This window comes from Buceros rhinoceros, unplaced genomic scaffold (assembly GCF_000710305.1).
Source record: "Buceros rhinoceros silvestris isolate BGI_N320 unplaced genomic scaffold, ASM71030v1 scaffold6320, whole genome shotgun sequence".
NCBI classification, from domain to species: Eukaryota; Metazoa; Chordata; class Aves; order Bucerotiformes; family Bucerotidae; genus Buceros; species Buceros rhinoceros.
Window position 1 is genome coordinate 17,000 of NW_010390085.1, and position 20,888 is coordinate 37,887.

At 40.8% G+C, this 20,888-nt stretch overlaps 1 protein-coding gene across 2 annotated transcripts in view; it reads right to left on the reverse strand.

The window, feature by feature from the left end:
- The window catches only part of TEX2 (testis expressed 2), a 35,371-nt gene extending 14,914 nt beyond the window's left edge, over positions 1-20,457 (reverse strand). The window contains exons 1-5 of one of the 2 annotated variants that reach the window (XM_010136393.1): positions 20,403-20,457; positions 11,473-13,124; positions 5,259-5,459; positions 3,227-3,563; positions 1,842-2,089 (exon numbers count right to left, since the gene is read on the reverse strand). In XM_010136393.1, coding sequence (XP_010134695.1) covers positions 1,842-2,089; positions 3,227-3,563; positions 5,259-5,459; positions 11,473-13,098 — 2,412 coding nt within the window. In that variant the 5' untranslated portion in view covers positions 13,099-13,124; positions 20,403-20,457. Of the gene's footprint in view, positions 1-1,841; positions 2,111-3,226; positions 3,564-5,258; positions 5,460-11,472; positions 13,125-20,402 lie in introns of those variants that run through there. The other variant, XM_010136401.1, reaches the window with a different exon arrangement.
- Positions 20,458-20,888: the final 431 nt, after the last annotated feature.

The window sequence follows — 20,888 nt, forward strand, 5'->3', positions numbered from 1 at the left end:
TTCCTTCCAGCGTTTGTGAATAGAGTTTAGGAAACCATCTTGCTCCTTCTGCTGCATTAAAGGTTTTGTTTACAGTCCAAGAGGATTATGTCTTGGTCTCAAAACACTTGGAGACGCACATTCAGATGTTGCATTACTGACCACAGACATGAAAGCAAAGGCAGCTGAAATAATTTTGGGTGTGTACATGCTGATTTGTATTTCATTAAAACCAGGAGGTTTCCATGAAGGACAGGCAACATACTTATTAATGCCTCTCAATTGCCTGCAATGCGCCTTTCATTACTACAGGCAAAAATCCCAAAGCCAGCACAAAAGCAGTGCTTTCTGAGAGGAGTCAGGTAGATGCTACAGTTCTGAACATCATTTCTTGGCTATGGCTGCTCCCAAAGGCTGCAGCCTCACGCAGGCAGAACTGCTGGGTTTGGAGCTTATGCTGTGACGCAGGTTTCCTGCCAGTGCTGTGGATCTATTTATAGCACGACTCCTGACACGTGCCAGATTCAGCAGTGGATTCATCACTGCTTCAGGGGTTGTCAGGGGCTAGAGTATCTCTTTTCCCAAGGGAACACAAGATGTGTTTATTCGATGCTATATCGTGCCCTCCAACTCCTTTCATTCTTAGCACTAAGGATCCATTTATTAAGAGTGTTGTACTTTAATATCAAGGTGTTTTTATTAAGAGTGATTCAAATGCAGTCCAAGAGGCCAAAGCATTAGTTGGAGCTATAGACATTGTTCACTATTAGGCTGTTATGCACTGCACAATACTAACACACCAGCCATTTGGTATGACTTTAAAAAACATTTAAAAAATTGAAACCATATATTCCATCCATCCATGCCTTATGTCCCTCTGAGCAAGACTGTCCAAGTCAAGCTGTAGTCTATACAAGAGGCAATTCCATTTCTGACCCCCAATCATCCCAAGCAGTGGGTATTCTGCAGTAAAAACTGTCATCAAAGCCCCAGCCAGAGGACCATCAGATGCATACTAAAGGCAAATTCCTAACCCTATGCATGGCGACAGGGCCAGGACATCATTCCTGAGAAGAACTGAAGAGATTAAACACCTTCCGAAACATGCAATGGAAAGAGAGTTCTTAGGTCCAGCACAAAAAGCCCTGCTTCACGTGATCCAGAGTGCATGAGCAAAGCCAAATGTGGGGCTGAAACCAGATTTTACTGTGTAGTGTCTGCACTGAAAAACTGCTAGGAACAGCATCCAACTCACACTTGAGTTATGACAACTCTGTCCCAATCAGGTGCTCAGATGCACTCAGGAATGGCAGAAGGCCTTTAGCTCCCCACAATGAGCAGAAAACGAAGATCAGTTTTACTACCAAGTACTAAAAATTCTACTTAAATTGTATCAACAAACCAGGACCTTAAAAATATTCTTTTAGTTCAAGCTACTTTAGAATATACACAGAAAAATTTAACTTTTTACGACTATTGGGAAGTGAGGTTTGTGGAATTTTGTTTGATTTTTTTGTTTGTTTTCCTCCTGGGACCAATAGTTTTTGGGACACACCTGCGTATTCCTATTGAAGAAAATCTACATACTGCCTTTTGCTGCACAAGTCATTCCGAACAGACATTCTTGGGTGATAAGAAATCAAACTAAACTGATGAAAAACTTGTATGTTATACTAAAAGGAAACTGTGGTGAACAGAGACTGGCAAGCGTGAAAACACACACTGACTTTATAAAATGTTTATGTCCAACTGTAGTTAAAGAAATTAATTTTCCTTGATACATTACTAATTTTTGAAGTAGTAGTTAACAAGATAAAAGACATCATCATCTCTGATGAATCTTTTGGGGAGAAAAGTATTACCTTTTTCACAGCCGTAGGGCTGCTATCTGCACTGAGGACTGGACTACTCGAAGGGCTTTTCTTTTCCTGGGGAACACACTTTGCCATATAAACATTGTAGTCCAGAAGCATTTTCTGCCGGACATTGCCAGCCAGATCCTTGTGCTTTGGCTGGGATGCGATTTCTTCCACACTTCCCTTGCTGCTGCTTCGGCTGTGTGTGAGAGCTCCAGATTGACTATCGGTTCTACTGTGTGTTGGCAAGATCCCTAAATCAAAAGGAACAATACCTGTTTAACGGAAAAGGAACTTGACATCAGAGTGTATGATCAAACATTTAAAGGAACAAAATTAGCTTGCAGATTTAATTTATTCTGAAAAAAGACCATTCAGCGCATTCATTCTCATTTTGAAGGGTAAAAATAAAATCCACTACTGTGTGTTTAGATGGTCCTAAACCCAGTGACTGGTATGATTCAGCACTCAGCAGGATAGCTGATTAACAGCACATTTAAATATGGACACACTGACATATGTATAACATATGGCAGAATTCCCAACAGGCCTGCTGGGGAATGCCTAAAATAAAAGTCAGGTGATTAAAATGTACCTATAACTAAACTTTTTTTTTTTATTTAATCTAGGCTATTGCAATTAAAAGAACTGAGAAAAGCATGTAACTATTGGAATTTTAATTAGCCATTAATTTTGCATTTCAAGATGTTATGTGCCAGAAATAATGTTAACCAGTTTTTAAAAAGCTTCTCAGAGAATAGATAAAGACAGAAAAGCATGAGTCATTCACATTTAAAATTATATCAGAGGATGGGTTTAAATTAATATTTCAAACATTTGATCAAACTGTAGACTAATGTTGTTTGTTGGTTCAGATATATGTATAAGCACAAGACTTTTTATTTAAAACAGAAAAATGTGTTTTCTTGTGACATTAACCCATGAGAAGTCTCTGTTGTTTACAGAGATTGGAGTAGAAGGAAGGATGGAGGAGGAAGAATGGGTAATAACAGGACTGAGTCTAATACTGCAAATGTTGACACCGGTCCCAACAGTACAGGCGGAAAAAAACCCCTAAAGACTAACAATCCATTCTTACAAAAATGACAGGAGTTGTTACAGTCAATGAAAAATACTGTGTTCACAAAAAACAGTCTAAAAATAGTAAGAATAGTTGAGGGCATATAGCCAAACACATAACCAAGAGAGGAAAAGGCAGCGTGGGAAGGTGGAAATGAGAGGCCAAGATAAGGAGCAGAAGAGTGTCTTTAGCATTATTTGTCTGTCCAGATCACTATGGCTCCACAGTTGCTACAGCTACTACTGGGAAAACACAACTTTGATTTGTTTCTTGTAATAGATGCTTTTACTAGAATACGAACATTGAATACCTGGCTTGCTCCCACATAAACTGGATGGCTGCTTTGCTTCGGACTTCAGCTTGGATGCAAGAAGGAACCTTCTGAACCATTCCTCCTTCTCTCTGCCTGTCCTTCCAAAGAGATAAAGCACTTGATCCTTTTGGCTAGTGTACTTCACTCCATCCTGAGGTTTCTTGGACTCTTCATTATTCAAGTCTGCTTTTTCAGCTGATAACTTTTCATCTGTATTCTCTTTATCAATCTGGGCCTTAGCCATAAAGTCATCCTGTCTAGCAAGTTCAATGCAAATAGGGTACTTCTTATTCCAAATCCGTTTTCGTGCCAGACTCTTCGGAACCAGGGAAATCTGAAGGATAAATGAAACAGTTAAATTAACTCATTTCTCAGTTGTCTCTTCTATGTTTCTGTAGTCACATAAAGAACATAGGAACATGGCAGATTCTACATCGAATCGGCTGAATTTAACTGACTCAACTTAAAGCTGGTTGATGTCCAAGCCACTGCTGTCACTAGATCTTCAGTGAGCCACAGCCTTGGGATTTATAGCAAGAGCCATTCAAGTAGCTTAGACTTCTACAATCATGTAGAGAAACCCGATTTTCATTTTAAAGATGTTATTCTCATAGTTATACAGAAAGAAAGAAAAACCAAGAACTTTATTTCTGTCATCACAGGGTAGACAAGAACCCAAACTGAGTTTTAAACTCAACTTTTCAGGCCCACGTCATAAAATCGAGTGTTTGAAGTTAGGGACGGTCACACCAGGTATGTAAGAATTAAGTTCCAAAAGTGATTTGCAGGTAATTATATCCTAAATTCAGTAATTCAGAGAAAACTGAAGCAATGCAAGTGATTAGAAGAGTGGTAAAAGTTAAAAATTCTTATGTGGGGGCTGAACTTACCAGTGTTCTCCAAAACCTGTGGAGAACAGCCATCAGTTGTTTATTAGTCAGGACACTCGGCACTTTTGTACTGGGGCTGGGCTGCAGGGGGAAGTACTGGAAATTTTTCTAAGATACCATGGGGGACTATTGTCAGTCAAGTGCTCTTGTAGCATGTGATGGCTTTGCTTGTCTGCACTACAGGAAAACACGTCAGCGATAGGCAGGAATCTAAGTTTTTACTTTATCTTTTCATAGTCTTCATTTAATGGATGGAAAGCCGAGCTGACAGCAAGCTCCTTTCCCGTACTGCTGCTTTATCTTTTCATAGTCTTCCTTTAATGGATGGAAAGCAGAGCTGACAGCAAGCTCCTTTCCCGTACTGCTTCAGGGAAACAAAGGGAGGTTATCCTCACTGTCTCCTTGGTCCCTCTCTCCCTCTAACTCCCACAGTCGACTGAAGCATAGTTTCCTCCTGCAACTGTACTGCCAAGGCCCTCTACTGATGCAGCACATTAAAAAAATCCATTCCTCTAATAATGGGGTATTGATGTATTACTTAATACAATGCCGACGGAATCAACTTCATGTGGCAACTCTTTACAGATTTGAGGGAGGCAAATAGCACGTAGGAAACCTGCCCCAGCATTACTCTTGATGCACTCTTCCAACTACAAAAATCCCCATCCCGCTCCCTAGACACTGGGTACCAACAGCAAGTTGTGCCGGTTCCACCACCTCTCGCTCTCCTCTGACATCCACATACAATGGACGTTTCCCCTTCAAGTGAAACGTGTTGTCTGAACTGCCTTGAGATAGAGACAATCACCAAAGATCATGCGTTTTGGTGTAAGCTTCCGAACAGTCCTGAGGTAATCTAATCTCTGGGGAACAATCTGAATTCTGAACTCCCATGTGTTAACTTCTGCTCTGAACTGGCAGGAAAATCATGCTTTTCCCTGTTGCGTAAACATGTGATTTTTCCTAAACCCTGCTCACTCTCCCTTCTCAACACAGTCTTTTGCAAGTTAGTCATAACAACAGTTTTGTTTATATAATGACAGAACATCAACATAGAAGAGTGAAAAAACCTTCAAAATTCAAAACCAAAGTTTTAAAGCATTCTTTGTCAAAATCAGATCTAAGTAAGGCACACTCACCTTGCTTTCTGTTAGTTCATAAATTTTCTGGCTGACATACGTGACTTCAGGTTTTGGCTCATTGTACACAGCCCTTCTAGAAATATTTTTATTGGGTTTCGAAAGTCGTAAGGTGCTTCCTTCAAGTCGCACATAGACAGAGTGAGTCAATGTAGCATGGTATGTTTCTGGGTCATAATTATAAATCTCATTCATCCATCCCTAGAGGAGAAAACAGTTGTTAACAGTTGTTAACAGTCTTTTAAGCTACTGGAAAACCAAGTACAGCACGTACATAAAAAGTATTAAATAATTATCCAAGCTTTTGCCAAAGTGACTTCACTTACTGTACAAATACAACAAAGCCCTCAATGAGGTAGCACCAAACGGAGCATGACATGAGGACTATCTCTCAAGCACACGATTTGTTTTTCTGACTAAATCATTCTGTACAGGTAGCACAGTGCTCTCTCACCTTATCTCCACGGAACGCTGCGAGATCAGCAGATGCAGGGAAGAGCCACAAGGCAGCCAGGAAGGGCACGCTGCAGCACAGCACATCTGCTTACAGCAAGCACTGACATTTTCATGACCAGTAGTCAAGGTAGAGCAAACAGTCTGTCTGCTGATAGACAGCACTGACATTTTAATCACCAACAATTAAGGACTGAGTGGAAGACCACAATGGAGTTTGTTTTAACACACCATCACCCTTTAACACCATTTAACATGCTGTTACAACTGTGTTGTAACTGCCCAGTTACAACACAGAAATCACTTGTGGGGATTAAAATTAATTAGTTTCTGTGCAATGAAAGAAAAAGAAAACAAATGAACCAGCCCTGCTGTAACAAGTCTGTAAGCGCTGACTCTAACCACGGGGTTGATGTTACTCCTCTAACATCTGCTTAGAGAAAATGCAAGATGATAAATGGGGCAGAAGACAAGCCAGAATACTCATTCAAGGAGGATAAGATTCCTTCTCTTAACCTGCACTACAACAAACTTTGTTAATTACTTCGACCTGCACATCAAAACCTTGATTTGTCATTCTCAATATTCATTACTGTCAACAGAAAGCAAAGGACTTAAACAAATACACCCTAGAGCATAACGTAAAATGGCATCTCTACAAATACGGAGGAGAGTATAGTAGGGGGATAGCATCTGCTGCTGGGAAGTGGGGAGAGCTCCATGAGCATCCCTACAATTCTTCAAAACAAAGAAGTTATAACTAGCTTATGCAAAACATCCCAGAAATTACTGCAACATTTAAACTTCCTAAAGAAGTTTCCACCCACACAGAACACAGAATTTATTTTAATGCTCACTTACTTCAGTGCCATTTCTCAAAGTAGTCAGTAGGCACTTTCTTAGGTGCCATAGTAACAGCGATATCTACGTTTTGCTTACTCCAACATCTAGCTCCATTTTCACCATAAACCCTGAAAAGCCTAGATAAATTAGCATTTCTTTTATGTTCAGGAAAGATTAAACCATTCATCTTTGCTCAGCTCCACAGCAGACTATCTCTTATTAACAGAAATACCTATAACAACACACGCTCTTTGACAAAGCTTTGTGCTTGGGTTTTTTGCTTACACTGGGTTATATACAACTCCACACAGGAAATACAATGCATGAGAAAGAGCATGCTATAAAGCACCGAGGTTTTGCACAGCAGAGTTGATGTGTATTTGGGCACATCCCATTTCCTTCTTAGAAATTAAGCCAAGACATCTTTGAGCAGACAGCAATTAATTTTCAGCCAGGAACTCCAGCTGGACTTCTGGAAGCACAAAGACATCTCATGAGTTGCCTAAAGGCACCATGAGCCATTCACTCCGTGCAGAACTGGAACATCCATATGGCCCACAGATCTCTGGAGAGACTCCCACCGGCTCCCCCTATCAGATCTCTGAGCTATTTCTAGCTCGGACACTGAAGTCTGGAGCCGGCAGCCAGGCAAACATACAGATGAAAATTTGCTGCCTCAAAACTTTATCACCTTCTCCTGCAAGGCAGTTCAGCTGAAGACTACACAAGCTGGCACAAAGAAACAGGGATACTTGGGAAGTGGATCTTTATATGAAGCTTAGCCACACAAGCGCTTTTCATAACCATAATAAGCTATGATATTATTTCCAGCAGGAGGGTTGGAAACCTCTGGAAAACTCTGTACTAGGGTACACTTGAAGTTTCTTTAATGTGCTGCTCAAGATGGAACCGGCTGGAGTTTTCTGCCACCACACTTAAGCTGAGCAGAGGACATGTGGTTATGACAAGGAGAGATTTAACATCATTCTCTTGATGGCTGTGTACCACAGTAAGAAGTAAAAATCCATGAACATAGCAAGATAAAACGCTGAGATGACATGAACACTTCGGCACAGACATCATGATGCACAAACTTTGCTATACCTTCTCAACAGCTCTAAGAATGTTATCCAACATCCCTATAGTCACGTCTAATTTCACCCCTCCAACACATACGGAGATGCCTTAACCACATCTGTGACAAAAAAGAGCCAGGGCCAAGCTACACTAAGGGACTTAACTAAGCCCAGTGAACCTCTGGTGGCACAGGGGACTGAATTCGTCCATTATGTCATCCACCAGACCAGCACCTTCCCTATCCCGTTCCTTTTGTAATAGTGCCAGCACCAGCGTTTCTGCCAGATTTCCTTACCCTACACAACTAAACCGCTCACTGTAGGTAACAAACCCAACAGAAGTGCAAACGCTGCTTCCTATAACACAACCATCAGGTTATTAGCAACTGAAGAACCCATCCAAGACCTTTAACGATGATTTCTGGCTGCCTAAGGCACTGAGCATTCAAAATCTAGAACAGACAGAACGTAAATGCATTTACCACCTAAAACAGCAGCCTATATTAAATTTAAAATTCATTCCAAAGTTCCTGCATTTTAAGAACAATTTTAGCAGAAACACCTCCACCCCTCTCTTTGCAAAAACAAATGGGAACACAAGATTCACAGCCTACGGAAACAGTTCTGCAATGCATCTAAACAGAGAAGTTATGCTACCATAATGTGCTAGCAACAGATGGGTTTTCCCAAACTACTGAAATAACAATGGACTTCCTTGTATAGGAGAGGAGTGACTGTATGATGGGTCTTTTTTGTACTAGAAAAGTTGTTAAAATAAGAAACATAGTAATTCAGGGAGGACAATGACCATAGTCATATGCTGCTCTGCAGCTGCTTGCCATTTACGCTGATCCTGTGATCTCCATTTATAAAGGTCAGCAGTTGCTCTGAATTCACAGCTACAATTACAAGAAAGTGCCTCACCATCAGGCTGGTAACTAACCTGGAAAAGTACCCAGTTAGAATACTGGGCAGCATGGCTTTTCTAGCAAAGGTCACAGTTACTATTCAAGCCCCCCGCCCCCAGCCCTCCGTGCGCTGACAGGACCTGGTCTGCCTGTTCACCGGCAGAGACTGAGCTGGCTCAGAGCAGCCAGCGCAGCGGTGCTGACAACTACACCGGGAGCACATGGGTCTGCAGAACATGAGCACTGGCATTAAACAGCTTTAAATGGACCACCCGGGTTTACTTTTCCTTTTTCTTGACTCTGGGATGCAAATTTTTATTCAGCTAGCAGTTCAACATAATAATTCATGAGAGTAAGAACTGCAGACCCAGGCCGTGCAAGTATCAACTTTATAATCTTACTTAGTTTAAGATCTCAGGCAGAGATATGTATTATACCTTCACCTGAGAGGGGAGATGGGGGAACCGCAAAAGATCCTTATGAAAGACCCAGAGGGCTGGGGGTACAGACCAGGTCTGCAAGTAAAACTAAATAAAAATCATGACTTCTACGATAGTTTCAAATACATAAATAAAAGAACCAGCAAGTCAGCTTCACAATACAAGCCCAAATCTGGATTAAAACTGCCCCCAGAGTTTCTTAGTGATATTAACAGATTGATTAATATCCATTATAATTAAATGATCCAAATGCTCCAGCACTGAAATTCTTGAAAGACTGTTGACGGCTCAAATCACAGTATTTGTATTAGTTTCCTTTTACTACAATTTCATAATACTTCAATAGTATTTTGTTTCAGAAATGAGGAAAAATGTAATGCAGTTTCAGCTTTTACTGATAGGGAATCTAAAGACATAAAAAAGGTCTTAGGTGGGCAGAACTAACCATCACCTTAACTGGAAAACATATTTGTCTTCCAGAGGCCACTATCAAACATGAAATCCCTTGGGTGATGTTCAGGAACAGCACGCTAGTAAAAAGCCTCCTCCTCCTGTACAGCCGTGGTTCAAAAAGCTGCCCTTCTCCAGCAGGCACTGCCAAGAGTGTCTTCTCATTAAAGTTCTTTCTAATGGAAAAGGTAAATTCATCTTTTCCATTTTAGCTGTTACTTGAAACCGTTTGTACCAGCCAGCACAACACAAGGGAATGTGCACTAGAGAAGGCCAACAAGGAAGTTAGAAAAGACTAATGCATTAAAGAAGAAGAAAAAACCAACAAGGGTAGAGAAAAAAGGAAAAGGAAGCTAGAGAATGGAAGACTAAGGGAATAACAAGACAAGAAAACATCCACTGAAGATGCAGGGAGGTTGTGTGCGTTTTCTGGTTGGGAGGAGGGGGTGTTCTCATTCCAATACCAACAGACACTTGAGTGATGTCAGTACAGAAATATACAGAACACACACTGACCAGCTCAACAGTGCTTTAATCTTTCACAATACAAAGGAACGATTTTGGGGGAGACAATACTAATGTTCGGATATTTCAGCAATTGCTGAAGGGAATTTTCCACTAGTTCTTGAAACCAGGGAAATGCGAAGTTCTCAGGCAATATTTACATGGGGGGAATGCACACATACTTGTACAAAAATAGCTTGACAGCAGTCTGGCAGAGTCCCAACTCCTCGAGCACCATAAAGGGAGCTTACTCACAGCCTTTATCATAATCCTAATGGCATGAAACCAGTTCAGACCAGAATGCAAGACCAACAAGATCAGAAGAGAACATCCTTATGCAAGAGCATCAAGTCTGATTTTCCCCTACTCACGTGAGTTTTGTTACAGATTAAATCCTGACCTCTTTTTTCAGAGGATCTAAACGTACCGTGCTATTAATGCACTATAGGTTCTACAGCATATAACCAATAGTATACAAATATAAATTCAGGCAATCCTTCTGTTGTTACTCAGCTGGAGATGCGCCTTCAGAAAGCTCAGGATGGCTTTAGTGTTTACACAAATACAAGAAAGCATTCACAAATATTCCGATAAGCAAATGATATCAAGCGGAGGTTGTACAACTGTCATTCAAAAATGCTTCTGTGGCACTTCAGAAACTAGTAGATGCTTTATTGTTCAGAATTCTGCAACTGGGAAAATATGATTTTAATTCATCACAGATGGAGATTAGGAGAGGGAAGGACAAGAGAGAAGCAGAAAGCCACTGAAGTAACTGAGTGAGCGTACAGATCACAACCGGACAGACAGCAACGTGCCAGACGTATGAAGCAACCGCAACTTCCGGCATCTGAACATGCGGAGATGGGGAAGGGCAAATAGGAGGGAAGATAAATTTTCCAAGAGCTTGACTTAAAACTGAGCTCCCAGGCACGTGTTTTACTGCACTATAATCCACATTATACAGCACAATATTCAAGACAGCAGCAGCCAGAACCACAGACATCATGAGTATGTCCCTTTCATTACTCATTCTTCCTCCCATTCTAATTAGCTAATGTTTGAGGAGAATCCATATGTGCTCCGACTATCTGGGCTTTGCTTGAACACAACGGTTTGGACTCTGCTTGGGCTGAACAGACAAGACAGACAAATTACCCTCTAGACAGTAAAATACCCAAGAAACAAGACACATCTCACAAGATGCAGCCTCAAACACAAATGTTATTTTACACTCTAAACTCTGATACTACTTGCTCTCAGTGGTTCAGCTGGATCATTTCAAACCCATAATCAAAACCACTTTCCCTTTTACTCTTGAAGCAATTCTGGTTTTCTACTAATCATTAAGGACACTTAAGTCTTACATATTCTTGGATACTAAACCATTTGTGACCCTGCCAAAGTCACCTGTCCCTAAAACAACACTCTTTTGCAAATGGAATAATTCAGCTCTTTTACACCTTCAGAATAAATCCAGTTAATTATTTCTACCCAAACTAATGCACACAGATACACACACAAAATGCCACGGCCTCACCTTCAGTATTTCAGGTTCTTTGATGTCTAGAGCTTCTGTATTCCATCGCTTTTTCGTACTATTATGCAATTTGAGATATTCATTAGTACGTGGAGTAAGCAGCCAAATCACACAGACAGCTATCATAAATCCAAGGGCCATTCCAAATAAGAGTCCACTTAAGTAGCCAGGGAGAGGGATAATAAAGTAAGCATAGACTAACAGTGTTAAGAAGTATAAAGTTTTCACTGGTATTTTAGGCTGTTGCACATATGGGCTATTTTCATCTTCACTACTCAGCACAGTACCACTTTCCTCAGTCATCTCTGTATCGAGCAACGTTTCAGTAGGTTTATCAGTTTTGCTTTCATCCTCTAGCAAGGAAAAATCTTCAGAATACAGTTCACAAAACTCCTCATCCTCTCTGCTTGCCAGTGCAGACAATGAACATTTTTCAAGTACGAGTGAAGATTTCGAACTCACGTCCTTTGTGGTTGCAGACTGAGAGCTTTTGGTCTCCGTCTCTTTTGCATGTTCCTCAGCCACTTTTGACTGATCGTTCTTCCTTGGGCTGGAGTCACTTCCACACAAGTCCCCTTCAGAATCACACTCTTCTTCTTTAATGCTGTAGTTGTTATTGCTTTCCAAATGGCCATTCAAACTGGAAAGGTTTGAGAGTTCTGAAGCACTTGAAGATAAGGCTTTGGGCCTGTGGCTACTACTTTCATCACCCATTATTTTACTGAGCAGCTGAAAAGGCTCATAGATTACTTCAGAAAGGCGTCTTTTAGTATCTTCAATTTTAGCCTCCATTTCAGGTACTTTAAAAAAGGAACGAGTGTCAGAAGGAGATGTTAATGGAGATGAGGGGGCAGTTTTGGAATCACCACTTGTAGCTCGAGGTTGAGTGAACTGTTTGAACAGATGTAAGTTCAGTTTTGAGTCGGGTGGCCTGTAAGACACAGCTTCAGATTCTTGTTTAGAAGTGTCTGTAGACAGAGATTTCACTAAGGTTTTCATTAACTGCCTATGTCGCATTGGTGGGGTGGGTTCTTTTGGTTCCACATCTGTTGAAAGGGACTTGACTAAACCCTTAAAAGGCTTTGAACTAGAAACTGTGGATGATCCACTAGAGCAGACAACTGATCTGGAAGGGGATGAGGATGGGGAAGACGACAGGCTGGATTTCTGTTCCACAGGTGGAGGTGCACCTGATACACTAACTGTATGACATGAGTGTGATGGAGACAGGACTAGTGGCAATGCACTGAGTACTTGGGATGTAGAAGGAGAATCCAACAGCTTCACAGTCTCTGCAGTTGGCAGAACTGCAGATGATGAGGACAGTAGTGATGCAGAGTTGGCCACGTTAAGCGAGGTAGCTGGACCAGAAAAATCATGGCCGGTATGCTCAAAGCAGAGGTCTTCCTTGGCTTCAAGTGCTGTTACAATGCTTTGGTCATCTAGTTCCTCATCAAGAAATTCCTTAAACTCCTCTTCCTCCTCTTCTTCCTCCTTCCCAAATGCAGAGAAATGAATAGTGATGGTTTCTCGAGAGACAGATCGTTGGACCTGCACTTTTGGCGCTGACTGCTTTGAGGACATCTCACCAGTTTTCTCTGCATGGCTACTGTTCTGACTTGTCATTGCAGGTCCCAGAGATGCGTCAGAGTCTGTGAACAAAATGTAATACCATGTTAAATGCAGTTTTTCCCCTCCTCAGACATCCTTATTTTAAAGCGTTACACTAAACATCAGAAGGGTTATAGATGACAGGTCAGTCAGTTAAAAATTAAAATACTGGACACCCTTCCTTCATCTCCGTGGATTTAAAGCTGTCTAGGCAAATTATGGGCTGTTACTATAGAAACTGACTGTAGACTTAATTCATTGAATAAAACATATCTATATTTTAGTTAATATCCCCTTCACATCTGCTTAACTATCTCATTCTTATTATCCCTGAATGCAAGAATATATCCAAAGAGAGACAAGGAGAAAAACGTGTTCAGAACAATTGGCAATCAAGGATAGGCGTAGAGAGCACTATCAGATCCTCTTAGATGATCTTGAAGGAAGATCTGACACAATTTTAGGTAGAAAAAACAACAAATAAAAAACCCAACAATGACAACAAAACCAAAACAAGCAGAAGACACATATGCTCAAAATTTACAGATCTGGGTTACTGTTTGCTAGGTAACACAACTCCACGTAGCACAAAACAGCAATATTAAGAAGTACTGTGCTGTTAAAATTACCTTCAAATATTTTGAAATTATAGCTCATTTCTGATACGCCACCTTCCTATTTTCCCCAACTAGATGCAGTTCTGAGTTCCAGAAGCCTCATCCCACCCCAGCACACCAAAATTCTTCCCTCTTAACTCTCAGTTCCTTCTACATACAATAATTAATGCTTTGTAATTCTCTTAACCAAAGCAAATTTGAAACTCAAAGCAAGGTCAGAAGTATGAGGAACCTGTTTGAACTGATTCGTAGGAAGCAGAGATTTAAATTTTGTTCTATCATGAGTGTTACCATGGTTTATGTTTGGACTTTATGATCTTAAGGGTCATTTCCAACCTAAATGATTCCATGTAGTCTTTGTCTTTCCAAGTTTTATAAGCTATGGACAAATGATGAGGATACACTTTAGTCCAATAATTGCAGGCGAAACAAAGCATAATTGCACAGAACTTAGTTTTAAAAGTTATCCCCCTAAATTCCAGTATTAGACACAATAGCACTCTGATCGGATCGGTGCACACAGGCTGCTCATGCGATACGCTAAACATGCCTGTCTTTTACATCGATTATATCTACATGTTGTTTCAAGCATTTCATTGACCCATGAAAGTGGACTTAGAACATCTTACAGGGAGAGGAAATACCACACATGTAAACCAAGGCACTGGTGACCATACACAAAGATGGGTCGGGAGTTACAAGATTAGCTCTGCCTCTCTGGCTATGGGGCAGCACTTTATCTTCATTGTCAAGACTGCAAGTTTACCTCTTCAGTAACGGAATTATTTTTCAGAAGCTGTTAAAATGCTGTAATCAAACTGTCAAGCTGTATTAATGAGAGGCCTTTGCTGACGTTTAAAGAGCAGTTCAGAGGAGTGATTATGTGGTGGTGAAGAAATGCCACTTCACAAACAGTTATGATAGCAGCTTGTATTACCCAGCAAGCCAGTGCCACCTGCCCGTCATCATCTTCCCATTAAAGGCTGCAGCCTTTTGTACTCGCTAATGGAGCTGTTCCTGCAGACCTGTCAGTAAAATGAGCTGGGTTAAACATTTTAAAATAGCAGATCTTTGCTACCTGGCTTATCCAATAATGTTGGATCAGAAGCGAGTATCTGTCCACTACTTCCTATTTACTGTAGTTGTCCACTTCATGGTTCCTGAATTGTTGACTAGTTTATTACCTGCTTCTTCTAGCATTTGCATGCCTCCCAATCAGGTTGTACAGAAGGAGTTGGACTCTATCCTGCTTCATACAAGACCTTCAGAAATTTTAGTTTCAGTTTTCAGTCCCAGTTCTGCTGCATATGTCAGGGCACCAGTTTGGGTTCAAAGAACCAACAGAAGCTTTCAGACCCTAGTCATGCTTCCACTTGACAACCATTTTTCTGAAAAACTGCTTAAGAGATAAAATTCTGCCTGAAGACCAGGTTCTGGCTTCAGCTTTTATCTTGGCACTGCTTTCTCCTATCTTCCCCAAACCCCATCTGACTTATCAAAGCAGCAGTAATAAATGGAGAACTCACTTGAGCAATGGAAGTGAACCTTCAGCCCACTTCAGACTCAGCAGATTGTTACCTTTCCTGCCACATCTGCAGTTAATTATCCTAGTAGTAAGAACTCTCAGTTATTCACAATTTTAGATCTGCATCCATCAATCATATGTAGTTATAAATTGGTAGAGCGTTACATTTGGCAAGAAACTTGGTCTTTCATTTCCCTGTTGGATTAGCACACTTGGGAACAACCAGCATACAGAATCCGTGCTTCCTATGGACATGGCTCCATTCCACATAATGCAAACTGCAGATTTCCCAGTTTTTTTAGACAAATGCTCCCCGGTTTATTTTGGGGAAGGGGAATAAAAACTACTACTGGGCAAAATATGCATCAAACCTTATTTCTGTTTCCCTAGTGCTATCACACTTCTCTAACGTTCGGTGCCAGTTGTGAAATTGCAAGACTAGCAAACCAAAATTTGAAAGTACAAAAAACCTTCCAGGTCACTGAGCCATTACAACTATGCACTACGGAAGGAAAAACAAAACAGAAAAAGAAAAAACCACCACCCCACACCCAAAAAACCACACAAGAGCTGCACTTGCACACGATGCTGTTGGCATCAGACTGAAGTGTCTGACCCTTTTTCTTCTGTCCGTTCGGCACTAACTGTGTATCACTAATCTAGCAACAGAAGAGAAAAAGATTAACTACTCCCCCCACCCCCAAGTAACATTTCTAGTGTGTATTTTTGATCAGCTAGAAATTCAAGGCTCTGGTTAGCTCTTCGGCACACTATGTTTACACTGTACAGTTAACTACCTTGTGTTTAAACACCAGTTGCCTTGTTGTGCTAAAGCAGTGCTAATTACCTGAAACAGATGAAGTTTACTTGCACACACCAAATGTATTGAAAAAGGATTTTACAGCTTACTAAACAAGCAAGGTTTTTTTACATCACGATTAACTAGTTAACACAGAAAGGAAGGAAATTCTTGATTAGCCAATATTTGCCTACCTTTAAACATGTTACTATATGGTGAATTATGCCTTATAAAAGCACATTCTTAAATCAACACTATCACCAGGGCAGCAACAGAACATTAACATCATCCACCCGCTTGCACTTTGGCACCCTCAGCCATGACTTACAAGATAACTCTGTAATACGCAATGCTCTCAACATATGGTCCGAGTGATATTTTGGTTGAGGGGACTGGTTTCCAGGAAAAAACACTTCTATGTGGACAAATAATAATTTTTAGCCTTTTTAAATCTTGCCGGAACTTTCTAAATCAGCCTTGTTTGTAGACTGGTTTTGCTACAAGGCAGTTCGTGCTTTTCCCAAGCACAGATGTCCAAAGCTTGTATCAAATATTCAAACTACTGGAACATTAAAAACCACATACAATACAGGAGAAATATTGTAGTGCTATTTACTTAAGAGAGCACATGTGTTCTGGCCAACAAACGGGTATTTCTTTACAGGCATTCTAAATATCAGCTGGGGTTACAACAGTGGTGTGTTCTCTACTTTTTTCCAAGCTTCTGACTACTCTATCCCCTCTCAAAACACCAGATACCCTACCGAGAGTAATTTCTCCCCCGCAAGCACAGGATAGGGGAGATTCTCCCCTGTTCTGGGCAGGCCCATGTTTCTAATTAATTCTTGGCACCTTTTCCATAGTGAACAACCAATAACATCTTTGATTTCTTCCACTGCTGCCATGACTGACAGCTCTTCTACCAGGCGTTTGGTTTTGATCACCAAGATATTTCATCAGGTACTTGAACCATAAGGTTTTACCCCTTAAATCATTCTACCAGATTTCACTTCTTACTCATTTCCAGCTACATTGCTTCCCCTTTTTCCTACTGCTCAACTCTTCTCCCAGCTGTTGAAGACCTGGAGTTCCCAGCCACCCCATTTGAAGGGGCACAACTCTGAACTGCCTGCAGATTGCACCAATACTTGCAGAAAACACAGGTCTTCATTGATCCTTCTTTAGAAAGTCATACAGTCCCCACCCTTTCCGGCTGTCTCTTTAGGGTTTTTTTCATTATTGCTGATTCTGAAGATGTAAGATATCAGTTTTAATTACGTGGCAGCCAGGCCTGAATAATAATCTTAGATCCTCAGGCTTCAAGAGATTCAAAACACAAACTTTTACATGGAAGGGATGGAGGCTGCTCAGAAAATAGTTCCTGTCCCCCAGAGGTTTGAACTCTGAATGCCTTTGCAAGGTATAATGAGAGAGCTGCCAAGCAACTCCCACCACTTCCACTTCTTATGCCAAGGCACTGCACTCACATCTCCCACCTAAGAGCAGCTGATAACTCTCACCTACAGGTGATGCTTTTAAAGCATCAGTGTTTAGGTACGTTTAAGGATACGTCAATGAAAGATCCTAAGCAAGATTTTAAAGTATTGTCAGTGAGATGATACTTCTAATGAAAACTTTAAACCTATCAAAGAGACAAATAAGTGGAGTTGTTTACTGACGTCTAGGACAGAAAGGTCAAGTAAAATTGCAATGGCAAATTAGGAGTCTTCAAAATTATTGGAATTATTTTTTGAAGACAGACCCTGCTAATAAGGTCCTTAATATATGCTCATATTTACAATGTTTAAAAAATAATCAAATAAAAATCGTTTAATGTCAGCTAAGCAAGTCTATTCTATAATGACATTTTCTCCAAAGGCCTAAGAAAGGTCAGTTACCACATCAGTTTCTCTGCCTTCAATGATAGAAGATTAATTGTTATTCTTTCCTATTCTCCTTCCATGACACATCACTGACATCAAAAAGACTTCATAAAGCTTCACTACATTTTAATTTTGACAAACACAAAAAGCTAAGCAGGTAAAGGTAGTCCAGAAAATTAGAATAATTTAACTTCTCCATATTTAGTACTGAAGACCAAAGTAAGGTGGTATTTCTAAGAAATTGAACATTTCTCATAAAAGAAATAAAAGACATTAAATCCAAGCTAAACAAAACATGCTATAACTTGCAGAAGAACAGTAATCAGTGGGTCAAGAAGATTCACCTTATTTTGTTATGTATTGTGACATTTACTCCTTTAAAAACAAGAACGTAGAGAAACACTAGGAGCTCTCTGCAAAGAGAATGAGTGACAGTTGCAGGACAGGCTCCTCATCCCTCTAGCCCATAATCCGAAGGCCACGTTCACAGAATGATGCCTGTGCTCTGCTGGACTTCAGAAGGAAGGCAGAGTCCCAAAAGAACCCAATTCCAGAGAAGTAACATGCACTAGATGAAGAACAGGGCAGCAGCAAACCTGCTAAAGTGCGAGACAGAAAACCAGCTCCCAAAAGACGCCTGTCAACACGAAGGCAAGGAGGACTTGTGCAGTTCAGCAAAGCTGACGGCATGCCCAGATGGAGGTTGCTGCCTTGCTGCAGTGCAAGAGGAGGTATGGAGCGAGTGCGGGTAACGTTAGCCACAAGTTCAGCCCAGAAACTGGTTCTTCACACGCAGCTCTTCAAGAGCTCAGTTTCTCCACAGCCTCTACTAATGTTTGTTTCCCAACCAGTTGTAATACTACTGGTGAAACTCCTCCATAGTCTGTAAGTATTATACATGTTAGTAAAGCACTGTGAAAAGAACTGCTGTAATAGCAAAAACCTGCTTTTACCACATAGTCAGCTCAAACTATGGTTCTTTTTTTGATTATTCACACACTTCCAATAACATGCTCGTCTCCCCTTGTAGTAGATTTAAGCTGCACCAGAGTGCAATTCCATTAAAGAATGTTTACTCCCATTTGGCACAATGAGAACAAATAAAAATTCGAGTGTATTATACTTTCTCCACACAAATTCTCCTCCCATGAACTACTTTATTCTTGCTTCTTTAGCATTTATAATTAAAAGCAACAAGTAGCATCTTTTCCTTCCAAAACACTCAACATTTAGCACTTCAAAGGGAACTTTTACCAGTTCCCTAATTAACAAAACCACAATCAAATCCCCCCTCCCCCCATCATTTTGGATCTAGTTTTTTCCTGTATCATGTATTGATGTCTTTTAAAAGTACATTCAAATACTTATTTTTCCAGGTAGCTAGTTGCTGGCACCAAAATTACTCAAAAAATTCATTTGGTCATGAGCGAGAAGAGAAATGCTCCAAAAAAACAAAGGATCACAGACCTCGACCTGAAACTCCTGCAGTAAGGGATTTGGAAATAAATGCATTAAAATCAGACGGAGAGAGCTAAACTTTTGTCACAGCCTAAAGCCAACTTTTTCCACTTTTCTAAAACTGCTATACCACAGGGCTGAAGCACCCTCTTCAGAGTCACCCTGACAAGCCAAAGAGGAGTAAAAAAACACTGGTCCATTAGCAATCCTGAGCAATAAATACACAACTGCTGCATTTGTTCTCTCCTAAAAGGGGGGAGAGACTAAATCAGAATTTGCTGGTGCTGCAGAAGTTCTGCATCTTGACAGAAAATGTTTTATTATTACAGAAATAAAACATCAAAAGCTTACACATGAAAATTTACATCCTATTGAGAGGGTAAATGGTGAGGTGAAATATAGAACCATGCAGTATTGTAACTCTCCCTCTTATCTCGGTGCAAAGAAAAAGCAAATCAGCTCCTCGATCTGATGAAAGATTATCTAAAACCTCTGCAGATTAGTCCTCAGCTGAACATGCTGTCCGTATCACTGATTAAATTAAAGGTCACTATAAAATCTTCAGGGGAAATATTCACCGAATGACTTACAGAAAAACATGTTTCCAAAATGCAGAAAAATAAGCTGCCTTGAATGCTAAATTAAATAGGGTTTATCAGAATTGTTTTACAGGCTCATTTTCCCCAACAATTCAAATGCATATCAACAGGTAAAACTGCCTACAAAGCTACAGAACCACGGCAGACCAGCGATGCCACGTAATGGCAGAGCAGGACAAAGGCACTGGGGGTCTATCCGCTCGCCTCCGACGGACCAGCTCAAACAAGTGCAGTGCTTCACGCACTCAACAAGCCCTCTTCTCCGCCAACAAAGTCCCCACAATCTGATGTCTGCAAGTGTCAGCAGGAGTGTTTGCCACCCTGCATTGCCACATATCTGTGAAGGTGTCTTTGTAGGCATACTGGGCATGGATTGGTCAACGTGTTTCAGCTAAAAGAAACAACGATGTTGCTGTCTACAGAAGGTTACGCACTCACGCTGGCGGCTGTTGTGCTTTTACCAAGCCAATAACTTCAGCCAGAAGCAACACATTATCTCCCCCTCTTCCAACACAGCCAGGTCATTGCTGTTGCCTTTGCAACCACTCTAGAGCCTGTAAAAAGTGCAAGAAATACAGAACCGCCTACAGAAAAGTAGATGACTTCACATGCCTAGACTCTGGCATGCCCCAGGCACAATACAGTCCTTATCCCAGGATTATCTGGTTTCTGATCTTTCTCATCCTCCAGCTCTGATGGTACTTTTTGAACTTCTGGATCCCCAAGCAGTTGGCAAGGCTACTTTCAGAACGCTTAAACTGTCTATGGGAAGGAGAGCTACACCTGCATTTAATACAAATAAAAAAGATTCATACCTAACTAGAAAGGTAGCTGTATGAAAATTAATTAATTTGAAGTACCTGAAGATACATAGTGAGCTACAACTATCAACATAAGGAACTGCTGTTAGAAGGCATGCCTGCT